The following is a 21921-nucleotide window of genomic DNA, read 5'->3' as shown; positions in this document are numbered from 1 at the left end:
CCATCCAGGCAATAGCAGTATCACCTGGCAAGGAATGACTGCTAATCAGATACATGCATTATACATGTAGTGTCATTGAGTGTGATATCCATGTGTAGAATGAGGAAGGCACGTGATCTATCTAAGTTTGACCAAGGGCAGATTGTGATGACTTGCAGGCTCAGCACAAGAATTTTGGTAACTGTACAACTTGTTGGGTGCTTGAGAAGTGCTGAGGTGAGTTTCTTCAACACATGGTAAACCACGTCTGGATGTCATGGGGTTGGGCGGCCACCTCTTGTTACAGATGTCAGACATCATAGGCTGGACAGATTGGTTAAACAGGACAGGCAGCAAACTGTGGTGGAACTAATGTCAGACTTTAATCTTGGGCAGAGTACAAGTGTGTCTGAACACACAGTGCACCGAACACCACTGATGATGAGCCTCTGCAGCCAACAACCCATGCAGGTGCCAATGTTAATACCACAACATCAGCAGTTATGACTGAAATGGAAATGTGACCATCAGCACAGGACATTGGTGCAGTGGTAGAGCATTGCATGGTCTGATGAATCCTGATACATTCTTTGTCATGCTGATGAGAGCACACGAATCCATCTTCTTCCAGGGCAGCAGCCCCTTGACATCTGTAGTGCCGGACAGAGAAAAGCTGGCGATGGCACCATTATGCTCTGGGGTACATTCACATGGGCATCCATGGGTCCAGAAGAGCTCATGCAAGGCACATATACTTTAGTGAATGCTGAGAGGAGCGAAGTGGATCGGTAATTTTCAACTTTATGCCTACTTCCATACTTGAACAGAGATTTCACTTTTCATATTTTTAATCTTCACCCTCAGTGAATGTTAAATTAAGAAGGTGAGCCAAGAGCTTTGCAATTTGTGAAGCAGCACAGTTTATAAGTGACACTGGAACATCATCTACACCAGCTGACATTTTGCATTTGAGGCTTTTAATCACTGTTAATACTTCAAGCTCATTAGTTGGCACTAACTTCATGGTGTGTGGCAGTGTGCAAAACCCACATTTATCCTAATGTGTGAAACTGAAGCTAAGTTTTTGAAAAGCATTACTATTGTTTGCGTTTAGTGTTCTTATAAGGCCTGGTATGGTATACTGGGTATTCCAAGAGGAGCAGTCAGTATTCAGAGATATTACAGGAATGCCATCATCTCATCTTCAACATCTTCTCTTCAGTTATTAGGTAGGAATTAATTGCCTGTTACAGTAGCCATCTGTGTCGGGGTCTTCCTCTGTCTCTTCTCCCATGGCACTTATAATTTCTTTCCTTTAAGGAAAGTCCCTCACTCTCCATTCTTTGTAGTTGTTCATTCCATTTTCTTCTGTAATCTCGAATTTTATCATTGAGGCTAAACATTTGCTGCAGTTCTTCTCTAATATCTCGATTTCCTAGCCTGTCTTCTCTTGCGCAACATTTAACACCTCTAAAGAATTTCATTTCTCATGCCCGAATCTGGCTTTCTTGCTTCTTGGTAATCACCCAGGTCTTACTTCCATAAAGCAGTGTGGGTAGTGCAACAGTTTTGTAAAATTTAATATGAATGTCTTTCCTGCTTTGGTTTTTAGGTTTCTGTTAATTGTTCCACATACCCAGCTGAATTTACTAATCTTAATTTTGATATTCTGCTGTAGCCTTATGTCATTTAACATCTGAGGTGACTGAAGTGGTTTACTTGCTCTAAAATCTTCTGATCTATCACTAATTTGGTTCTGATTGGTTCTTTCTCTGATTGGTTCTTTCCCCATGAAGGCCATTATCTTAGTTTTTTCTTTTGAAACTTCCATGTTAAATTTTGTTTTATCAAGTAGAGTCCTTTCTGAAAGTCATTGTCATTATCTGCTAGGATCACTGCATCAGCAAATAGTAAATTACTTAAAAGAATGTTCCTGTTTAGGTTGATGCCTTTCTGAAATTCTGATTTCCGTATATGTAATATTTCATTAATGTAGATGTTGAACAAAGTTGAAGAGATGGAGCAACCTTGTCATACTCCTTTCTTAGTTGGTATCTCATTAGTTATTTCACCGTTGAGATCTAGAGTGATACTTCTGTCTTGATATAAACTTTTTATCACATTTACTAGATGCTTTGGATATCCATGATTTGTCATTATTTCCCAAAGTTTCTGTCTATTGACAGTGTCAAAAGCTTTTTTAAAGCCAATAAAAGCAATGTGTGTTTCTTTATTATACTCTCTCTCTTTTTATATTATTTACTGTGGAGTAAAAACTGCATCTATTGTGGAGTGTCCTCTCCTAAAACCCATTTGTTCTTCATGCAGTACTGCTTCTGCTAAGTTTTTAAGTCTTGTATTTCAAATCTTACCATACACTTTGTTTGCTGAGTTCAGTAAACTTATTCCTCTGTAATTACTACATAGGCTTTTATCTCCTTTTTTAAAAACTGATATCACTCTAGCTGTTTTCCAGTCTTTGGGAATATCCTTCTTCCAACATTCATTGAAGAGATGTAGCCATTGTTGGTGTAGCATCATTCCTCCATATCTAAATAATTCACCATTAATGTCGGCTTTTCCTGTTGCAGTCTGTTCTTAAGTGATGTTAGTGCAGATTTTAATTCGTCAGACTGTATTTCATGTAATCCTTGCTCATCTAGTTGTTCAATCTCAGTTTCTTGTGCTGTATGATTCGCTGTAATGATGTATCAGCTGTTCTTCTTCAATACTATTTGTTTGTATCTTTTCTCTTTCTTCTGTGTTTAAGGTTTTTAAAACCTTATATGCCATTTGTTGTCTTCCGTTGATGTCATGTTCGATATTAGAAATAAACCTATCCCATTGTTCCTGATGTGCTTTCCTTACTATGCATTTAGCATAATTTCTTTTCTCCTTATAGTATTGTTTGTTCTCAATAGTGGGGTTGCTTAAGTATCTTATATATGCATCCTGTTTTTCTTTGACAGCTTTCATTATATCCTCATTCCAAATTTTTAGACCTTTTCGTTTCTGTATTCTTTCCTTGTTACCAAGAGCTTCTCCTGCTACTCTGCATACAGTATTGTTCAGAGCTTGCCATTCTTGTTCTCTATTGTCTTTAGTTTGGAATTTTGCTAGTTCTTCATTTGATCTCCTTTGGTACAGGTGTCTGATACTGTCCTCTTCAAGCAACTATACCTTATAAATGCTTTGATCCAGTGGTTTGTTACTTGTTTAATTTTTTCTTCCATTTTGTAAAAAGATCTGTTCTGGAGATTAGTAAGAAATTATCTGATCCTATATCTTGCCCATTATAAACTCTTGTATTCTTTACTTGGCCCACTATCTTATCATTTACTAAGATGTAGTCAATTATTGATCTAAGACCTCTGCTGGTCAAAGTATACTAGTGTATATCCTTTTTCTTAAAAAGTGAGGATGATTTTTAAATTGTTTAAGTGGCAAAATCCCTTAGTAATTTTCCATTTTCATTACATTTTGGTTCTCCAAACAGACCTATAACATTTGCTGCTGGGATATTTCCTATTTTGGCACTGAAATTACCCAGCATAATAACCTGATCAATAGCACTGTAATTACTCAGAGTCTTTTGTAGTTCTTCATAGAAGCTTTCAGTTGCATCTTTTCTACCTTCTGCAGGTACATATATGCTTATAAAGGTGGCGTTAGCCCTTATCAGTTTCAGCCTGACTGTAAGTGTTCTTTCACTTACGTGTATACGATCTTAAATGTCATTTTCCCATTTTTTATGCAGGAATAGTACTACACTTTTGCTTTCTCTTTTATGTTGTTCAACACCTCCATAGAATGTAATGTAATCCCCTACAGAATTATTTCCTCTTACTTTCTTTTTAGTTTCTATGAGTGCTACAGCATCGATATTCATGTCACTTAGTATATTTACTAGTTCTACCTCCTTTTGGGAAATTCCTCTCACATTCCAGGTTGCTACTTTGGTGTGTCCATTTATCCATTTTTGTTTGTCCTTTTTCATAGCCTTGTCATTTACCTTTGAGACCATCCTGTTTCTGAGGCTCGTTTGGGTACTGGGAATAGTCTGTGTTTTCTGAGAGTGGTTTCCAGAAATCTGCTCAACCCTCTTCTAGGAGGACCACGATTTTCTTTCGGGGTTATCTCCCTTAGCTGATATGTTCCCTTAGCTGATATGTTACTTAAAGGTGCTGGAAATAAGTTTGCCTTTATCCTCTCCTGTTGGCTTTGTGGCCTGTATCCACTGTGCATCATACATTGTCTAGGGGTCTCACGACTCGTGCCTCCTAGGATGTGGGAGTAGGGTTTGTTGGCAGAGCTGCATTGAAATCCTTGAGGTCTGATTGATTTCTCAAATTTCAGTGGACGTTTACCAGAGTTATGTTTCTGCAAACAGGTATCAGCAGCCTGACCAGACTCCAGGGTCCTTTGCCAACCTTTGACAGTTGGAGAATAGAAAAGAGAGATGAAAGACACCCCAGGCCTCGAAACCTAATACCATTGGGGTTGAAAGAGTAAGAGTTGGCCAAGGGAAGCCAATTGGAAAGAAAACAGAAGAAGCCTGACACAAGTACGTGGAAGTAGTGTCAGACTTAGCAAAGGGCCCATGTGGTTGCCACACACACACTCCTAAAACAGGAACCTCCTGTGGGACTACTCTTTGTCTGGCATCTCACCAACTGACCTGTCTGGCACGGGTGACCCTACTGGGAGCATAGCTCCCACTGGCATAGCTCAGTGGATCACTGATACACACTAACCTCCTCACCAACATTAAGGAGGGACTCCATAAGGAGAAATGACATTCAGAGCAAAAAAATTGCAGTAAACATCAGCTCTAAAATATGTACCTGAAGAGTTATGAGCACATTTTCATGTTTGATACTGTGAAACATGTCTCTTCTACTGCAAGCTCTTTGCTTTCCATGTTTTGAGAGGTGGTAGTAAGGACCGAAACAAGAAAAAATCTCCAGTGAACATGAGCTCTAAAGTGCACACTTTAGGAGCTATGAGCACTTGTTCATCTTCACTTCTGGTAAGAACATCTCTTGTACTGAACAACTACTTTTTAACTCTTAAGATAGCCGTTTTAGAGCTCATGTTTAGTAGACTTTTTTTTGTTTCAAATGACTGTTCCTGTTATATCCCTGACTACTGACACTGCTCATGGGACACCCTGTATATGGAGCATGCAAAATTTTAGATTTTAAGTGGTCACTGCGCAGGACAAGAAACTACTATGTACTTGTATGAGACAGTATTATCAGCATCTGACAGAGTTTGAAAGGGGTCACACTGTGGCTTTTCATTTGGCTGACTGGTCAAATGATGCAGTATCTAGATTTGTTGGATGGCCTGATGTTTGACTGCATGAGAACATGAAGACAGCCATACTCCTCTTCAAGGTTGTGGTGAAAAACCTCTGATCACCTTAAGGGAGGATTGTCATATTGAGCACCAAGCACATCATAATGCTATCTCATCTGCACCTGCCATCTGAGATCAAGTAGTGGACTCCATGCTACATTCTGTGTCATCCCACCCAATTGGTCAGAGACTAGCAGGATGGTGAAATTACCATCTTATGCTTAGGCATCAGTTAACACTACAACACAAACAACTGTGTTTGGAGTGGTGCCATGACTGGGAAGAATGGGTTGCTGATGAATGGCATCACACTGTGTTCAGCAATTAACTGCACTTCTGTTTTAACATGGATGACCATAGTTGACAAGTGTGATGGTGACCTGGGTCATTGTACAGTTCTTCTAATGATTTGGAGAGGCACTGCAGTACTACTACTGGTGCCATGATGCAGGGAGCCCTCAAGCTTGACTTCATGTCATGGCTAGTAGTGACTGAGGAAACTGATGACACAACGGTATGTTATGAAAATCCTGCATCACCATGTGTTACCTCACAAGTGACAGTATCGCTGTGCCATTTTTCAACAGCCCCATGCTTACCCACACATGACATGTGTCTCTATGAACTGTATGTGTGATGTGGAAATATTCCTGTGGTCAATGAGATTTCCAAATTAGTCTCCAATAGAATAATCCTGTGACCAGCTAGGATGCCAACTCAATCTCAGTGCCAGTATCCAGGATATCAGGAATCAGTTACAACAGTTCTTGGCCAGCTTGCCTCAGGAGAGGATACAATGGCTTAATGATACCCATCCCAACTGAATCAGTGTATGTACCCAGGCCAGAGGGAACACAATGTTATGCTGATAAGTGGGCTCATACTGCCAAAGTGTTTATAAATTTGACTTGGTTTTGTAATCACTAATATAACAACAGCACATACTATCTCAACCTATGAAGTTTCATTTTGATTCATTCTTCCCTTCAGGATGTTTCACTTTCTTTGTCAGGGAGTATAGACGGGTAGTCTTTGCACTCATGCGTAAAGATTTGCAGTGGAAGTAATATATGACATGGTGGCATTCGCAAGTAGATCTGTCTTCAGTTGGATAGAATAAACCGGTCAGGGTTGGAATAAAACATGGCAGACAATTGTTTGGGCCAGGTCTTACATCTTTCACATGGGTACAATTCATGTAGCAAGGTTTTGAGGTAGGAGTTTCATATGGGTAGACCAAAATGGTTGGATTAATTTTTGAGGAGGATATTCTTTGTGTTGGGTCATGATGAAAAGACTCGTGGCCATGGCTTTCCCAGCTAAGGTGGTCTTTTATAATGATTGAGGAGGGCATCTTTGTTTGCTGGTTAATGGTTATGGTTGAGTTAATCACAATGTAATAAGACATGGAAAACAGATTTGGCTGTGTATCATGTTTTATAGTGCCTGTTTCACATGAGTAATCACTACACCCTTTTTTTCTTTTCTGTCTCTAATTAAATATGGTAGTGTAGTAGCATTCTTCTTATGAAGTGTAAGATGTCTATCATTCAATACATATTCTTTGGAGCAGGTAGTGATTGAGCATAAAATTGTGATTACTTTTTGTGTGGTATCCTTTGTTTTCATATACTGCGTGTGACCACATGACAATGTTTTCCTGTCAAATTATGTTTTATTTTTAGCTTTTTGCCAAAAATAAACAAAGATTCTTCTGAGTTTAACTGAAGACAGCTCTTCCACTAAAGTCTTCTTTCAACATTTTTAAAATTCTTCACTGAAAGTGACTGACTAATATCATATAACTGTGCATAATTTATTTGTAAAAACTCTTCCTTGGCACTTATATAGTGTTCTCTAAAATGTATCTTGAGTGCCAAACAACGTACCTGTGAAATATTATGCTTTCCTTTAGTAAGATGCTTAATACAATGATTCTTAAGGAATTTATTTTTCCAGATTGAGGAATTATTTAATGCTGTTCTCTTTTCAGGTTATTATGTTAGAATAGGGAGTAAATCTGAGGTTAAGGAGAAAGTTCTTAAATACATATCAGTGATGGCAAGACCAATGGTTATGTACCAGAATGATCACCCAATCCAGTGGACGCCAGTTTATGCTGGAGGAAGGGTAAGACAAAGTTCTTGTGTCTGAATGCAATTCATACTTCCTGTTTTTTTTTTTTTTTTTTTTTTTTTTTTTTTTTTTTTTTTTTTTTTTTACTCATTCAGTTTTTTTTCAGCAGAAATATTATGTATCTCTGTAATTTTTACCTTACACTCAAAGAATACACATATGTAACGAAGTGCATGCAGAACTGTCATGTTAAAATATTCATCCACAGTTTTCTGAGACCTATTCCAAGAAATTTACCCATTTTACATGTCCATTACTTAGTCATAAAACTGTTTTGGGGTAATCATTCTTACAAGAACTCCTATTTCAGATACTTAAATGGGTATTTGAATGTAATGTAATAATTATAATATGTTCCTTATGTTGATTTTGAAGGATAACTTATTCATATCATTATAATATCTAATCTACTTTTTCATGTCTTGCTGTTATAGAGACATTCCAGAAACATAATAAAGTGAATGATAACCAGAAATGCCTTAAAACACTGTAAGATACATTATATTTTTGAACAGTTGTAAACAGCTGAAAAAGTGCTACATTTCCCATGAATGCCTTTTCAAAGCTAAACAGTGGCCATTGTGGAACTTCTTGACACATGAAAACTGTGCAATTTCCAGGACTCAAAACCAGACCCTCAACTTTTGTGTCTAAAGCTCTTAAAGGGTTTTGTTAAATAGGAGATTGCATCTGTGTGGGTCATCATGGGTGATGCCTGCAAAGTTCAGTTAATTACATCATTGTTCGTTTAACCATAGAGCAGACTCTCTCTTTAATGTCACAGGAGCAGGCACATGGTGTATTATGTACATGTGCTTTAACATTTATTGCAATAATTTACATTATACAGTGATTACAAGTAATGTTTAAGCTTATGCATAACAATTGATCCATGTGTGCTACAGATGTTAATTTGTTAAGTTGGATAAATTTGCTTGTGAATTAATTGTCTTCAACCTTAGGTGAACAAACAGTGCATTTTCTCATAGAGCTGTCATCTGAGAATGTCTTTTACAGACAAAATCATTACAACACCTACATCTTATTATTGTGGAGCTGTATTTTGCCCTTCCACAAATTTCACACCTACAAGTTAACTACAGCTATGAAGCTTGGTATCGTACATACTTTGATAAAATGATGTTTGATGAGTTGAAAAGAAAGGTTCTTTAGAAAAACTCACGTGAATGTCCTCCCTCCCCCCCCCCCCCCTAAAGTAACACCTTCACATTGATACCAGCCACACTCAACAGTGCATACCATACAGCCATTGTCTATCTTCTTGTCATCTGCATTACTAAATATTTATTGCACATTTGGTCAACAGTATCAGCCCCACCCTTTGTCTTATCATAATCTAGTATAATATGAGGTTTCTTACTAACCTCATTTACTGGTCCTTGACTGTGTGTTGTGGAGACGATTGCAAAGGATTTGGGCGCATATGACACCATAGTAATGTCTCTCCAGTATCAAAAACCTGCCAAACCAATTTCTCTATTCCTTTTGGGCAAAAATTCAGGTGGTATTTCTTTTTTAACCTTTTAGGGTTCCCGTAGAAGTGATTTTGTTTTACAGCAAGGAGAGAGCCAGTGGATACCTAGTATACCAGTTAACTGTTGTCACATTTCTATTTGTGCCTTCTATTGGCTTTGTTAGTGTACACTCAATATCAAGTAGCTTAGTAGAAACACAAAATGGGCCTTCTGGCTGTTTGCCACAACACACTTCCAATAAACCATTGTAGAATGATTTAGTATTGCACAGAGCTAATCTTTTGATGCCTTGTTTAGCTGGTTTGTTGGGAACATATTATATGAAGCTACAATGATCTTTGAATGCTTCTGGTTTCTTGTCAGTAGTAACAAAATCTCCAAGACTGTCACTGTTCATACAGCTTTCTGCAAATGCATTCAGAAATGCATCCAGAATGCATCTGTCCACACTGCTAACCTATCTGTTTCACATCTCATATCCCTAGTTTCTTCATCATCAAATCTAATGGAACTGAAAAGCAATAAAAATCTCTTATAACTTATGCAGGATCTCAAAGCGATCATTCCTGCTCTGTCATTTGACTGAAGTTCCAGTACATTTGTGTGGCTTCCACCTTTCAAGTCAGTCAAACAAAGAATGCCTAAAACCACACAAATTTCATTATGATCTGTCAACTTAGCATCCCTATCTCTATAATATTTTTCTTTTTGTCTTATTCTGTGAACGTGTACATTTGTTAAATGGTCACTTTAATCCATCATATCAATGCTGATGATTTTATGGAATGATTCAGTTTCCTCAACAATACTGTGTGCTACCATTCTAGGGCCTGGAGAGGTCCTTGTAACAATAAATACACCACAAAAACTGGTGTTAAGCCTACCCTTGCAATGTACATTGTACTTGGAATATAAATTTGACTTCTTTTTACTTCTCGTTTCAACCACGTTCCTGTTGCTAGTACTACATGAGTATTGTTTTTGTTGATAAGATGAATAAATTGTAGCACCCTCTGCTGGACAGTCCTGTAGTTTATTGATACTCTCTGAATATCTTCTGGCCCACAAGGATAAATGTTCTTCTCTCCAACTGATGTTGGTAATCTAATCATCTCTCCAAATGTAGTACACAATTGCCCATCAAGACTTTATAACAGTTTTGCTTACTTACCCCCCCCCCCTCCCCCTCCCCCCCACACACACACACAAAACACACATACTCTGCTACCTGAGTAGCTCTTCATAGTCAGAGTACTCACTCACCCCACAAGGTAACCTGCCACATCTTCAAGTTATGTCAGGATTTCCAATACAATTCATTGTTAGATCCTGTGAACTTCTGTACTTTTGTTTCTCATTTGCAGTGAACTGTATTTAGTAAAGCACTTCTCATTGTGCATGTTGACATGATCTTCTTTCTCTTTGTCACCAGTTACTTTTACCCCTTGGATGCATGAGAAAGAAATGCAATTTAAATTTAGCAGTCATTTTATAGCGCATGGGTGGTCAAGCTTCATCCCATGTGCTGGTTCAGTATCAAGATAGTTCATAATGTATTTCCATAAAACCATTATGTAAATGAATGAATGTTTCTGTGAAAGAATGTGTGCTGTAAGTGCATAACACTGTACCAAAGATGTGCTAAATAGGAACCCAATAATGTGGCTGATCAATCTAGTGTGGTAGTGGTTGTCTTTTGCAAATTATAGAGACAATAGTGCATCAGCTGTTCAGTTGTATTGTACCTGCTGGTGTAGAAGCTCACAGTTTTCTTTCAGAGAACAGTTATTATAGTATTTCATTGTGGTCGATAATAGCAAACTGCGGAAAGTGAACGGCGGTGTAGCATATTCAGCAAAGTGTGGACAACACAATATATTTCTGGAGCTCTTGGGAGATAAGTTATATGCTTAACTTGCAATGAAAAGTGGCAGTTTTCAAAGAGAACACTCTCACACATTTTAACACAATTGTGTCTACTTAAGAAAACTTTCCAAAGATTCAGGGATGGAAAAAACCACACAGAATGATACTTCCGCTGAAGAAGCAACAAATATTTGTTCCAAAGCAAAAATGTTCAGGTGAAAACAAAAGTTTGTTTTATTTTGGTGTATAATATTACAAAAGTGAACAGGGTGTTAATGAACAGTGAGTTATTCAAGGAATGTAAGCTTTAAGTGGTCAAAATCATTTGTCTAGACAGCAGAAGGTTTTTGTTTGTTTCAGCTTATTTGGTAGAACACAGTTTGTTTGAACAGTTGATGCATTAAATGTAATCAGTCTGGTTGGTATTTACTCGCATGGGTGAATGTACAAATAGAACTGACACTGTATAGCTACTTATTTTTATCCATGGTGTCTATTTTGACTATGATACAATCCAGGAACTGATTTGGTGGAGTAATTAAAAGGCAGCAAAATTTCTGTAGTATGCATGAAGAAGGGTAGACTAACAAAGATAGCTTAAAAGCACTATTGCTGATTGATCTTTAAAAATAAGTAGCAGGAAAGTTTCTCTTCGGAGGAGAATCCAGTAAACTGTTCACGAACAACCATGAAGTCATATTTATTTATTTTGTTTATAAAGCAGAAAACACTGTGCAAGCAATAACACAATTACACTGGTGTCCAAAATTAAAGCAACAAATGGAAATTTTACAATGGTGCATTTATTTTGCCACAAAACAGTGTAAACAGGTGATACTAAAGTGGAAACAATGTAAGAAATACAGAACGTAAACAACCGCAACCTGCATAATATTAGACAAAAATATTTTTCATGTTTTCTTACTTGATGGATTTTCACATGCATTCCAACAACTTATTAAACTGCTCAGTATGGGGTGTGATCACTTCTGGCAAAAATACAGGCCTGAAAATGACAGGGAATGCTGTGAATGATGTCATCAGTCTCATGTTGAGGCAATAAAGCCCATTCTTCCTGCAGAACTGCTTGCAGTCTTGGAGAGGGGTTGGTGATTGCTGATGTGATGCAAGCTGTCTCCCTAGTGCATCACAGACATTCTCTAAGGGATTCAAATTGGGAGAGTGAACAGGCCATGCCATGCATGCAATATCTTGTTTCCAAGAAAATATCAGCCACTCATGTTCTATGAGTCGAGCATTATCATCCATCAGTGTGAAATATGGGCTCACAGCACCTTGCAGCAACCACAAATGAGGTTCCAAGATCTCGTCTGATACCTGACAGCTGCTAAACATTGCCACTTCACCCCTATAATTTCATGAAGAGAGGTTTGAGTGGTAAACATAATCCCTTCCCACACAATTAGTGATCTTCCTCGATATTGGTTTCTTTCCATAATCATGTCCAGAAATCGTGTTCCATCTTCCCTCCAAATGAGAATTAATCAAGAATCACTCTCCAAGCTATATCGGGACTCAATTGTGAAAACAACATTGGCCCACTTTTAGACCGTACAGGTGGCATGTTCATGATTCCACTCTGAAATTCCATTCTGTGAAGAAACATCAGAGGTAGAGATACAGCAGATCTCTGACAATAAAAGTCTTCTGCACACCATTTGTCTCAATACAGCATGTTCAATGGATGCTGTGAGCACACATGCCAGTTACCATGCAGTAGTAAGACGTATTGTCATGCCCTTACAGCCAAATAAAAGTTCTTTCTCCTGAAGTCACACATGGTTGGTCCTACATGGGTCTTTGGTATGGTTTTGGTCTCTATAATCTGTCACCACATCTGAGAAACAACAGAACAATTCGCTTTAAGCCATCAGGTCAAATCAGTTTGCCACTGCCCTGCTTGCTTTCTTTCTTTGGCCCTCCACTGCATGTGTCTGGTAGGTATCTTCTCTGTGTCACACTACATCTTCAGTGACTGTAATCACAGTGATTGTGGATGTGAACCTACCTGCCAAACACTAGCTCATTTCATAGGTACCCTGACGTCATCATTGATCAGAATGGCATCTTCTGTGTAGAACATGATCATACAGACTTCTAGTTGACAGTTGGTATGATTATATCATGAATTAGACATGGGTTGGTGAAATAGCAGTTTGTTGTTTTGATTTTGGACACCTGTGTATGATACATTAACCATGAGAAGTACTAAGCTAGAGGGCTCACTTGTCAAGACACTGGACTCTCATTTGGAAGGATGGCCATTCATATCTCCATCTCTCCACCTAGATTTAGTTTTTCTGTGGTTTCCTTAAGTTACTTTAGGAAAATTACAAGATCTCTGGCCAGCTTCAAGGCAGGTTTGCCATATACCCGGCCATATGCTGACCACTTCTGCCTCCAGCAACTAATGGCTAGTCTGGTTCCAGGCATTCCTCCACTAGAGACAGTATGTGCCAAACAAATGAAGTGTGCTGCTGGTTTGTCAACAGTACAACCAACAGTACAACCAACAAATGCAAGCACACCTGTTGACTACCCATCCTCCAGCAGTTGCCACCAGAGGCACCAATCTCACTACGAGTAGCATACACACCAGCAGTAGCGGCACTGCAATCATGGCACTAGGTAAATCGGTAGGTCACATTCATTTGCCCACCACAAAGATATTCTTTTGCCTGCTGCCTATTTAAGATGCCGCTCGATTGCAGGCAGGCAGCACACAAGCTCTCACTTACGCTCTTACCTGTACTCCAGGCTTACAGTGACCACACTTATTGACCCATCAGTCAGAGCTTTCACCAACTGTGCCATGCTGATCCAGCAGGTGTTGCCTTGGAATCTTTGTCTACTCTGACGCTACCCTCCCCTGGACTTGAAATCTCAGTAGTCATCCATGGAAGATACATGACAGCATCCATACTGATCCATCATCCATCACCTTTGGAGCTTTCCCTTCCTCTGATGCTGGCCTTCTCTGGATTCAGTGTTCCTGAAACAGGTGTTCTTCTATTTGAACCTGAACCTAGCAGTTACCATCACAACGGACTATTATCACAACCTCTGTCATGACCTCAACATGTCACAGTGCATCCACCATCACAGACTCACTCTTGTGCTCCTCAAGCATGACCTCGATGCCCATGGTGCCTTGCTGCCCAGGCCCAACCTCTGGCCTCTTAATAGCCCTTTCCATTATCATGCTCCTCCCACACAGCCTAGATGCTCACTGTGTTTCTGCCACAAGAGGCACACTCTTGTACATCTCCCATATGACCCTGTGCTATTGGTACCCCACTGCTCAGACAAACCTCCACTCTCTGGGTCCACACCTCTTCCCGACCCAGCACCATTGCCCCTTCTACTGTCCTTCTCCAGCTATGCCTGATGCTGTCCCCACTGAAATGCACCTTTGCGTAGAAAATGTAGCCATGTCCAGCCTCTCTCAAGAGAGTGGCAAAGCACTTCATGGCCTCATTGCTGCCGCAGTAATACTGCACTTCTGTTCTCATTTCAAGCCTCTCATCGACTTCATTGACAGTCATGCCCAGATCATCTGCACCCTCTGCGGGAACCACTTTCTAGCCTCGGGTCCCAGATTCCAGGGACTGGATTGCAATTACCATTGCCAAGAGCTCACAACATGCTTGGATATCTCGTGTTGCCCAGGTGAGGGACTGCTTCGCTGTGGTCACCCATTCGGCCCATTTAAGACGCTGCTCAATCATAGGCAGGCATCCCACAAGCTATTGCTTATGCTCACACTCCAGGCTTATGCTGGCAGTGCCTAGCAGCCCATCAGTTGGAGCTCTCCCTGACTATGCCATGCAGAACCACCAGGCATTGCCGTGTAGCCTTCGCCTGCTCCGACATTGGCCTTCTTTGGACTTGGCATCTCCATGGAAGATACACAGTGACGTCCACACCAATCCCCCAGCCATTACCCTTCAAGTCTTTGCCACCTCTGATGCCATGCCAGCCTTCCCTGGATTCGGTGTCCCTAGAACTAGTATTCTTCTATATGAACCTGTACCTTGCAGTTACTGTCACAACCCACATCACAACCTGACTATGACACAATGTACATCACAATATTATTACAGCACAAGTCACAGCAGACTTTTGGCTTCACCACATACATACTAGATCAGCAAGATCCTTATCTTTTTTTATCTATCAGAAGCTACATTATGTAGTACTTTGTTCTTTATGCACTGTGTTAATGAAGTGTCACTTACATGCTACTCATCACTTATTGTGTGCAGTCAGCCACTCAAGACACATCAAAATGCCAGTATGGTTTCTTTGCAAAACGTACACATCCAATTTCTTTCTACATTCTTCTGCAATCCAAGTTTGTGCGACAATCTCTAATGACTGCCATTGCCACAGTATTAAACCTTCATCTTCTTTCCTTCCTTGAGAGGTTTTCATGAGGTGCTCCTTTAAAGTTCAGTTACTGAGTATGATTTGGCTGTTTCCTGCATAGCCAGGGATGCTGAAACCAGTCAACAAACATAAATATGTACCAACTCTTGTTGTAACATATCAGTGGCCCAATTCATGCAATGTGTGCATTCATCACATGCTTTGCTAACATAAACTGAAAGGGCTGGACACACCAGAATTTCTTGTATATGAAGGTGAATGAAAAGTAATGCCTCTACCTTCGTTAAGTGGGTTTGGATGGGAATATTTTAATAAATCAAACACAGAAATAATCCTTAGAATGTGATCTTTAATTACCAATATTCACTTTTCCATGTAATCACCAGCCAATTGGCTACATTACTGCCAACGATGAACAAGTTTTCTGAAGCCGTCTCGGAAGAAGTTGACACTCTGTTTCCGCAGCCACAGTCTCACAGTACTCTCAACATCTTCATCAGAAGCATAATGATGTCCACACAGATTGCCTTTCATTATCGGGAACAGATGGAAGTCAGATGGTGCTAAATCTGGACTGTATGACAGATGTCTGATGGTGGTGAGATGCAGTCTCTGAAGTTCTGCTGTGGTCGCATGTGAAGTGCGTGGTTTGGTGTTATCATGCTGCAGGAAAACAGTTCTGTTTTCCTTTCGGACACATGTTAGCTGTCATTTCAGAGTTCGCAGCATTGTGATGTAATGCTCTGAATTTATTGTTGTTCCATGATCAAGGAAATCAACATGGATAACACCCTCTGCATCCCAGAAAACTGCGGCCATGATTTTTCCAGTTGAGGACTGTGTCTTGAATTGCTTTTTCTGGGGAAAATCTTTGTGTCAATATTCCATAGACTGACATTTCATCCCTGGGTTGTAATGGGGTACCCATATTTTGTCTCCTGTCGCAATTGAATGGAGCAAGGCATCACCTCCATTCTCATAATGCGAGAGGAGTTCCTGGCAAATTTCAAGTCTGTGCAATTTAATTTCAGGAGTCACAACCTGAGGTACCGATCGTGCACAGATCTTCCGATAGCCAAGCAGAGCAATAATGTGACCCCCACATTCTTCGGAAATGCTGATTGTGCTTGCAAATGCACTCTGAGTGATACGACGACTGTCCTGAATCAATCTGTCAACATTTTGCTTGTGAAACTCAGTGGCTGCTGTCACAGGATGTCCAACTCTTTGTTTGTCATGCAGTGCAGGTCAGAATTTCCCACCTCAACATCTTTAAACTTACGCACCCAATGAAGCACAATACTCACATCAACAGAATCACCATAAGCTGCTTTCATTCTCTGATGATGAATCTCCTTTGGGGTTACACCTTCTGCTGACTAGAATTCAATGACTGCACATTGCTTAAATCGAATTGACTGGCTGTCTGCACAGGGTTCCATACTCTACACAACTGTTCAGTGTGAAGGCTTCCCGCCAACTGGAGCTGTAGAGAAGAAGTTACAGACAAGCCAGTACCTGCCGCATACCAATGCTGTCACCTGTTGATGAGTTACAAAGGTGGAGCCATTACTTTTCAGTCAACCTGTGTATTTAAACTCTGGTGGAATTTTTTATTTATGGTAGTGAGACATGGACTTTTATTGTGAAAACCATCCACAAGCAGGTTATTTAGCGAACAGTGGGGAATTACATGTTGAGAACTGCTGAAAGAGACAAGAAAACAAACAAATGAATCAGCAAATAAACTGACATCGAAGATCTATTAATGAGTTTATGAATATGAAATGCATGGAGGTGCAACATACAGCCAGTTAAATGGGTGGGTGTGCCTAGAAAGTTGTTTGCTAGTTTCCACAAGACAAGAAAACAACATAGTGGTAGGTGGATAAATTGAAATAGAAAGCATGCAGGAGCTATATGGATGCATGAAGGTGAAAACTGTAATGCATGGAAAGTCTAGAGGAGGCTTCCATCCAGCAGCAGACATTAAATGACTGATGATGATTGTGTGCATGGTAAAGAGCTAGATTGATGCCATTGATTTAGTACAGATTTCCTATTGTTATACCTTGTGACAATCTGAACCTTTTGCTTCTTGTAAGTATGGCACCATTACTTTCTCATGCTTATCTCTTTCCTTAATTTGGATCAGTGATACCTGTAATAATAAACCACTTTTTGATACATATACAGTACAAGTGATTACTGTCCTTGGTCATTCAGCTGTTGCCACATGTTTTTAAAAATCTTCTGCATCACTCACATATAAAATTAATTTTAGTCAGTCTTATCTTCAACTTTTACGATAATAAAAATAGAACCATATCAATAACTGAAATATTTATTGTTTCATAAAATTGTCTTTCCAGGAAGAAACTGCTATAACCGTTTTTCCCCAAATTTGCATCCCTCAGACCAGTTAGTTATAGGCACTGATGTATACTGTAACAGTACTTTTTTGTTATAATGTAAAATTTTATGCTCAAGATGTTCTTGTTGTGAACCAGATATATTATAGTTGATGAGTTTCAGATCTACACCAACCTAAATATCTGTAGTAACATTTATATTAAAAACAAAGATTCCAAGACTTACCAAGTGGGAAAGCGCCGGTAGATAGGCACAATGAATAAAACACACAAACACACACACAGAATTTCGAGCTTTCGCAACCGGCGGCTGCTTCATCAGGAAAGAGGGAAGGAAAAGGAAAGATGAAAGGATGTGGGTTTTAAGGGAGAGGGTAAGGAGTCATTCCAATCCCGGGAGCGGAAAGACTTACCTTAGGGGGAAAAAAGGATAGGTATATACTCGTGCGCACACACACACACACACACACACATATCCATCCATACATACACAGACACAAGCAGACATATTTTTCCCCCTAAGGTAAGTCTTTCCGCTCCCGGGATTGGAATGACTCCTTACCCTCTCCCTTAAAACCCACATCCTTTCATCTTTCCTTTTCCTTCCCTCTTTCCTGACGAAGGAGCCGCCGGTTGCGAAAACTCGAAATTCTGTGTGTATGTTTGTGTGTTTTATTCATTGTGCCTATCTACCGGCGCTTTCCCGCTTGGTAAGTCTTGGAATCTTTGTTTTTAATATATTTTTCCCATGTACTAACATTTATTTATACTTGTAACTACTTCATTTTTTAGATCATGTGTTTTATATTGTATACATGGAACATCAAGCCATACCATCTCCTTAATAAATTTGTCAAGTTTGTTACTTTACAGAAAGCCATGTATTTGGATTAAACATGAGAACTGACTAATAATGTTTTTTGTCTGTAGGGTGACAATTTTTACGGGGCTGCACAAGATGGCCAGCTGATGACCTCTGTCTCCACTCCTGTCTTTGACCGTAAGAATTATTCAGTAAGTGAATCCGATCTTATTCTCAGTTTTGCAAGCTCCTTTGTCTTGCATTAGAATAAATGTTTTTGAACTTATTTGTGTATTCTATCTTGATTTAAAATAAAAATACCACAATGGTTCCATATATTTAAGAATGTTCAACATCAAGTAAAAATTCAGAGATTTAACCTAGTAGAATGTTTTTAATTGCTGCACATTATAATCGCTTACTTACTGGAAAACTTTTTGTTCGTGAATTTCAGTGGACCAAAATACTTTTTCCTTGAACAGAACTTTTCATTAAATAGATTTTCAGCTCAACTTCACCAGAGGAATGACTGTTAACTAGGTTTCGAACATTTTTACACCTTACAGGTGCTCTTTAATAAGAAGCTCACCATGTTGCACACTAGAATACATCTAGTATACAAATAGAGCATTTGAAAAATCCTGAAAGACATGCTAGCATCACATATTTATTATGAAAGTCAAGAAGTTGCAATTTTTAAGTAACAATAATGTACGGAAAAGATTGATTGCTACTTACTGTGAAGATGACATGTTAAGTTGTAGACATGCACAACTAAAAGACGCGCATTAGCTTTCCATAACACCCTTTGTCAGAAAAAGAAAGACACACACATTCCTTCACATAAGAAAACACACCTCACACACACATGTAACTGTCATCTCTGGCAGCTTGGACCAGATTGCATTCCAGTTCAAGCTTGTGGAGATATCAAATCATCTGTGTGTGTTTGCTAGTGTGAATGAATGTGTTTCTTTTTCTTATGAAGACTGTGGTCAAAAGCTAATGTGTAAGTGTCTTTTGGTTGTGCTTGTCTGCAACATAATGTGTCATCTTTACAGTAAGTAGGAATCTATCTTTTCCTTACAGTGTTTCATTTTTAAGTAACATGTAAAATCATCTAATAGTGTCTTGGTTTATAGGAAGCATCCAGGAAGAAGAATAAATCACATTTTTTAAATTTTTTGCTAAAAAATTTGGGAATGAAAGTTTGTTTTTTCATTCCTGTACGATGTACTTTTAGAAGTTATTTCTCCAACTAGTTGAAGGTGTCAGTAACTGATTCGTCCACAGCAAAGGAATAAAAATAGTTTCTAACAAAACAAAAGTCCTTGCACCATCACCAACATCATAATATTCACACTGTTCTTTCGTATGGAACCAATGACGTCATCATCAAATGTACAGCACTGACATGATTCAATTTAAATGTTTTTATCTGTATGGCTCACTGGAAGGCCCAGGTTTAATCTACAGTTTTTTGTCATTATATCTGTGTATCAGCTGTATCAAAGTATTGGTTTTCCAATATTCTTACAACTTCAGTGATTTTTTGGGAGTGCAGCTGGTCATCACATACAACCATGTACAGTATTTCATCTGTGTATCTGCAAGGAACCTTCAGGTGAGCCACCAGAGACTGATGTTGGCTACACATGTCATATGAATAGCATGTGTATGCATTTCACACATACATCATTATTATAATTATCAGTGAGAGAGCACTGCCACTCATCATGATTCTCCATATATTCAGTCATCTCCACTGCGAGCAAATCTTGGGAGTAATTGGATTCCATGTGTTAGCAACTTAATATCACTACACTGATTACTAAGGTTTTATGCCAACTGTTTCTCCACAGTTTCTTTGATAATGGTATTCCAAAAAAAATTAGCAGTAATGAGAAATACTTTTTATCATATTCCATTATATGTGTGGGTGCATTGTTCATTAGTGGTAGGATTCATTGACTGCAAAAGGTGAGTGAAGCATTGATATTCTACTTAATGTTCTTCCATGAAGTGTGTGGTCTGATTTATATAAGCCATATGACATTGACGGGGTATTTCACATACTCCAGCATCCTGCAGTAATAACTATTCAGTGATCCAAAAAGGTCTGCAATCTTAGATGGTAAACTACTTTCACTTGAAATTTATGGAGGATCCTGCATATTTTGAATGAGGGATTCCCAAAAATGGGAGAAAAACAAAATTTTTCCAGTGTACTAACCTCCTTATCTAATTGCTTGTTTTTTGGTTTAACTGATAGCGTCCTGTTATTCTGCTGGGTGAGGTATCCATTTCCCTTGAAGACTGCTCTTAGATAGATTATCTCCACAGGCAAATTCTCAGAATCAGAAACTGTATTTTCCCTTTGTGGAAATATAGTTTGGAGTGGATGATGGCAACTTGAACACTGTAAGTAGAAATTGATGTGACTGGACTTAGATTAAAGTGAATGACTCAGGGAGCCATTATTCTTCTGTTTAACTGAACATTGAAGTATGGCACACAACCATGTTTTCCTGTTTCCACAGTAACCTGGATGTTCATATGAATGAAGTTGATATTGTGCAAAAACTCTGTTAATTTGGTCTCTTTGTGGGCCACACTTTGGAAATACCATCAATGTACCTCCAAACAATAGTCTAAGAGCTGCTGATTCCAGGGCCTTCCCCTTTAAAATCATCCATAAAATAGGGTTGGCCCTCCAGGGAACAAGAGGATTATGGAAACCCTGTCAGTCTGTTCAAATAATTCCTTACTGAATGTGAAACAGGCTGAGATAAGAGCATGGGTTCCAGATTAAGGCTTTAATGTCCACCAGAAATTTGTTGCTGATCAGTGCAAGAAACACTTGTCAGTGATACCCATGTAAAATGTGAGATGACATATAGGCTAAGCTATCTGAGTTGTTTAGGTGAAGTACTCCAAGTCTGCTGATGAAGTCTGCAAATTTGTATATGTTGCGTGAATACAAATGGTCTCAATAAGGAAATAAGACGTGTTCAGCTAAATCATTTGTAGGAGTAGTATCAGCTGTAATGGTAGACCCTCTTCATGAATTTTAGGAAGGTCACATAGGCTGGGTGGAATGCAACTTTGACATTCTAGTCTCCTGCTGGTAGCTTGAGGTAAAAAGGAAAATGTAAGGAATGCTGAATTTTTATGAAAAATTTCTTTAAGGTCACACTTGATCTTCCGATAGGCATTGTCATTTGATTATAAACCACATCTTATTGACTTAAAAACTGTGGGTAACAGTACTGCCACATTACCATTGTCAGTCTTGAGTATCACTATCTTTAGATCCTCTCAGAGACTTCATAATGCAGCCTTTCTCCGTGGAGAATATGTTGTGTTATGGAACAATGTTGCATCAAACACTGCACTTGCTTTTTGCCATAGCAAAGTCTGAAACACATTGAGTGGCAGTTCACTGTTGAGGGCACTGCCCATTGTCAGTCTTGTAATTACAATCATATCACATGGGCAA

General features: G+C 39.0%; 1 protein-coding gene across 4 annotated transcripts in view; it reads left to right on the top strand.

Moving 5' to 3' along the window:
• The window catches only part of LOC126365875 (voltage-dependent calcium channel subunit alpha-2/delta-3), an 859858-nt gene that overhangs the window by 540005 nt on the left and 297932 nt on the right, over window positions 1-21921 (top strand). For all 4 annotated transcript variants that reach the window (XM_050008568.1, XM_050008566.1, XM_050008567.1 and 1 more), the window contains exons 9-10: window positions 7334-7470; window positions 18551-18634. In XM_050008568.1, the coding sequence (XP_049864525.1) occupies window positions 7334-7470; window positions 18551-18634 (221 nt within the window). The remainder of the gene's footprint in view (window positions 1-7333; window positions 7471-18550; window positions 18635-21921) is intronic.

The sequence above is a fragment of the Schistocerca gregaria genome, chromosome 4 (assembly GCF_023897955.1).
Source record: "Schistocerca gregaria isolate iqSchGreg1 chromosome 4, iqSchGreg1.2, whole genome shotgun sequence".
Classification (NCBI taxonomy): Eukaryota; Metazoa; Arthropoda; class Insecta; order Orthoptera; family Acrididae; genus Schistocerca; species Schistocerca gregaria.
The sequence above is the reverse complement of the archived record's forward strand: the minus strand, read 5'-3'. Positions and strand labels throughout refer to the sequence as shown.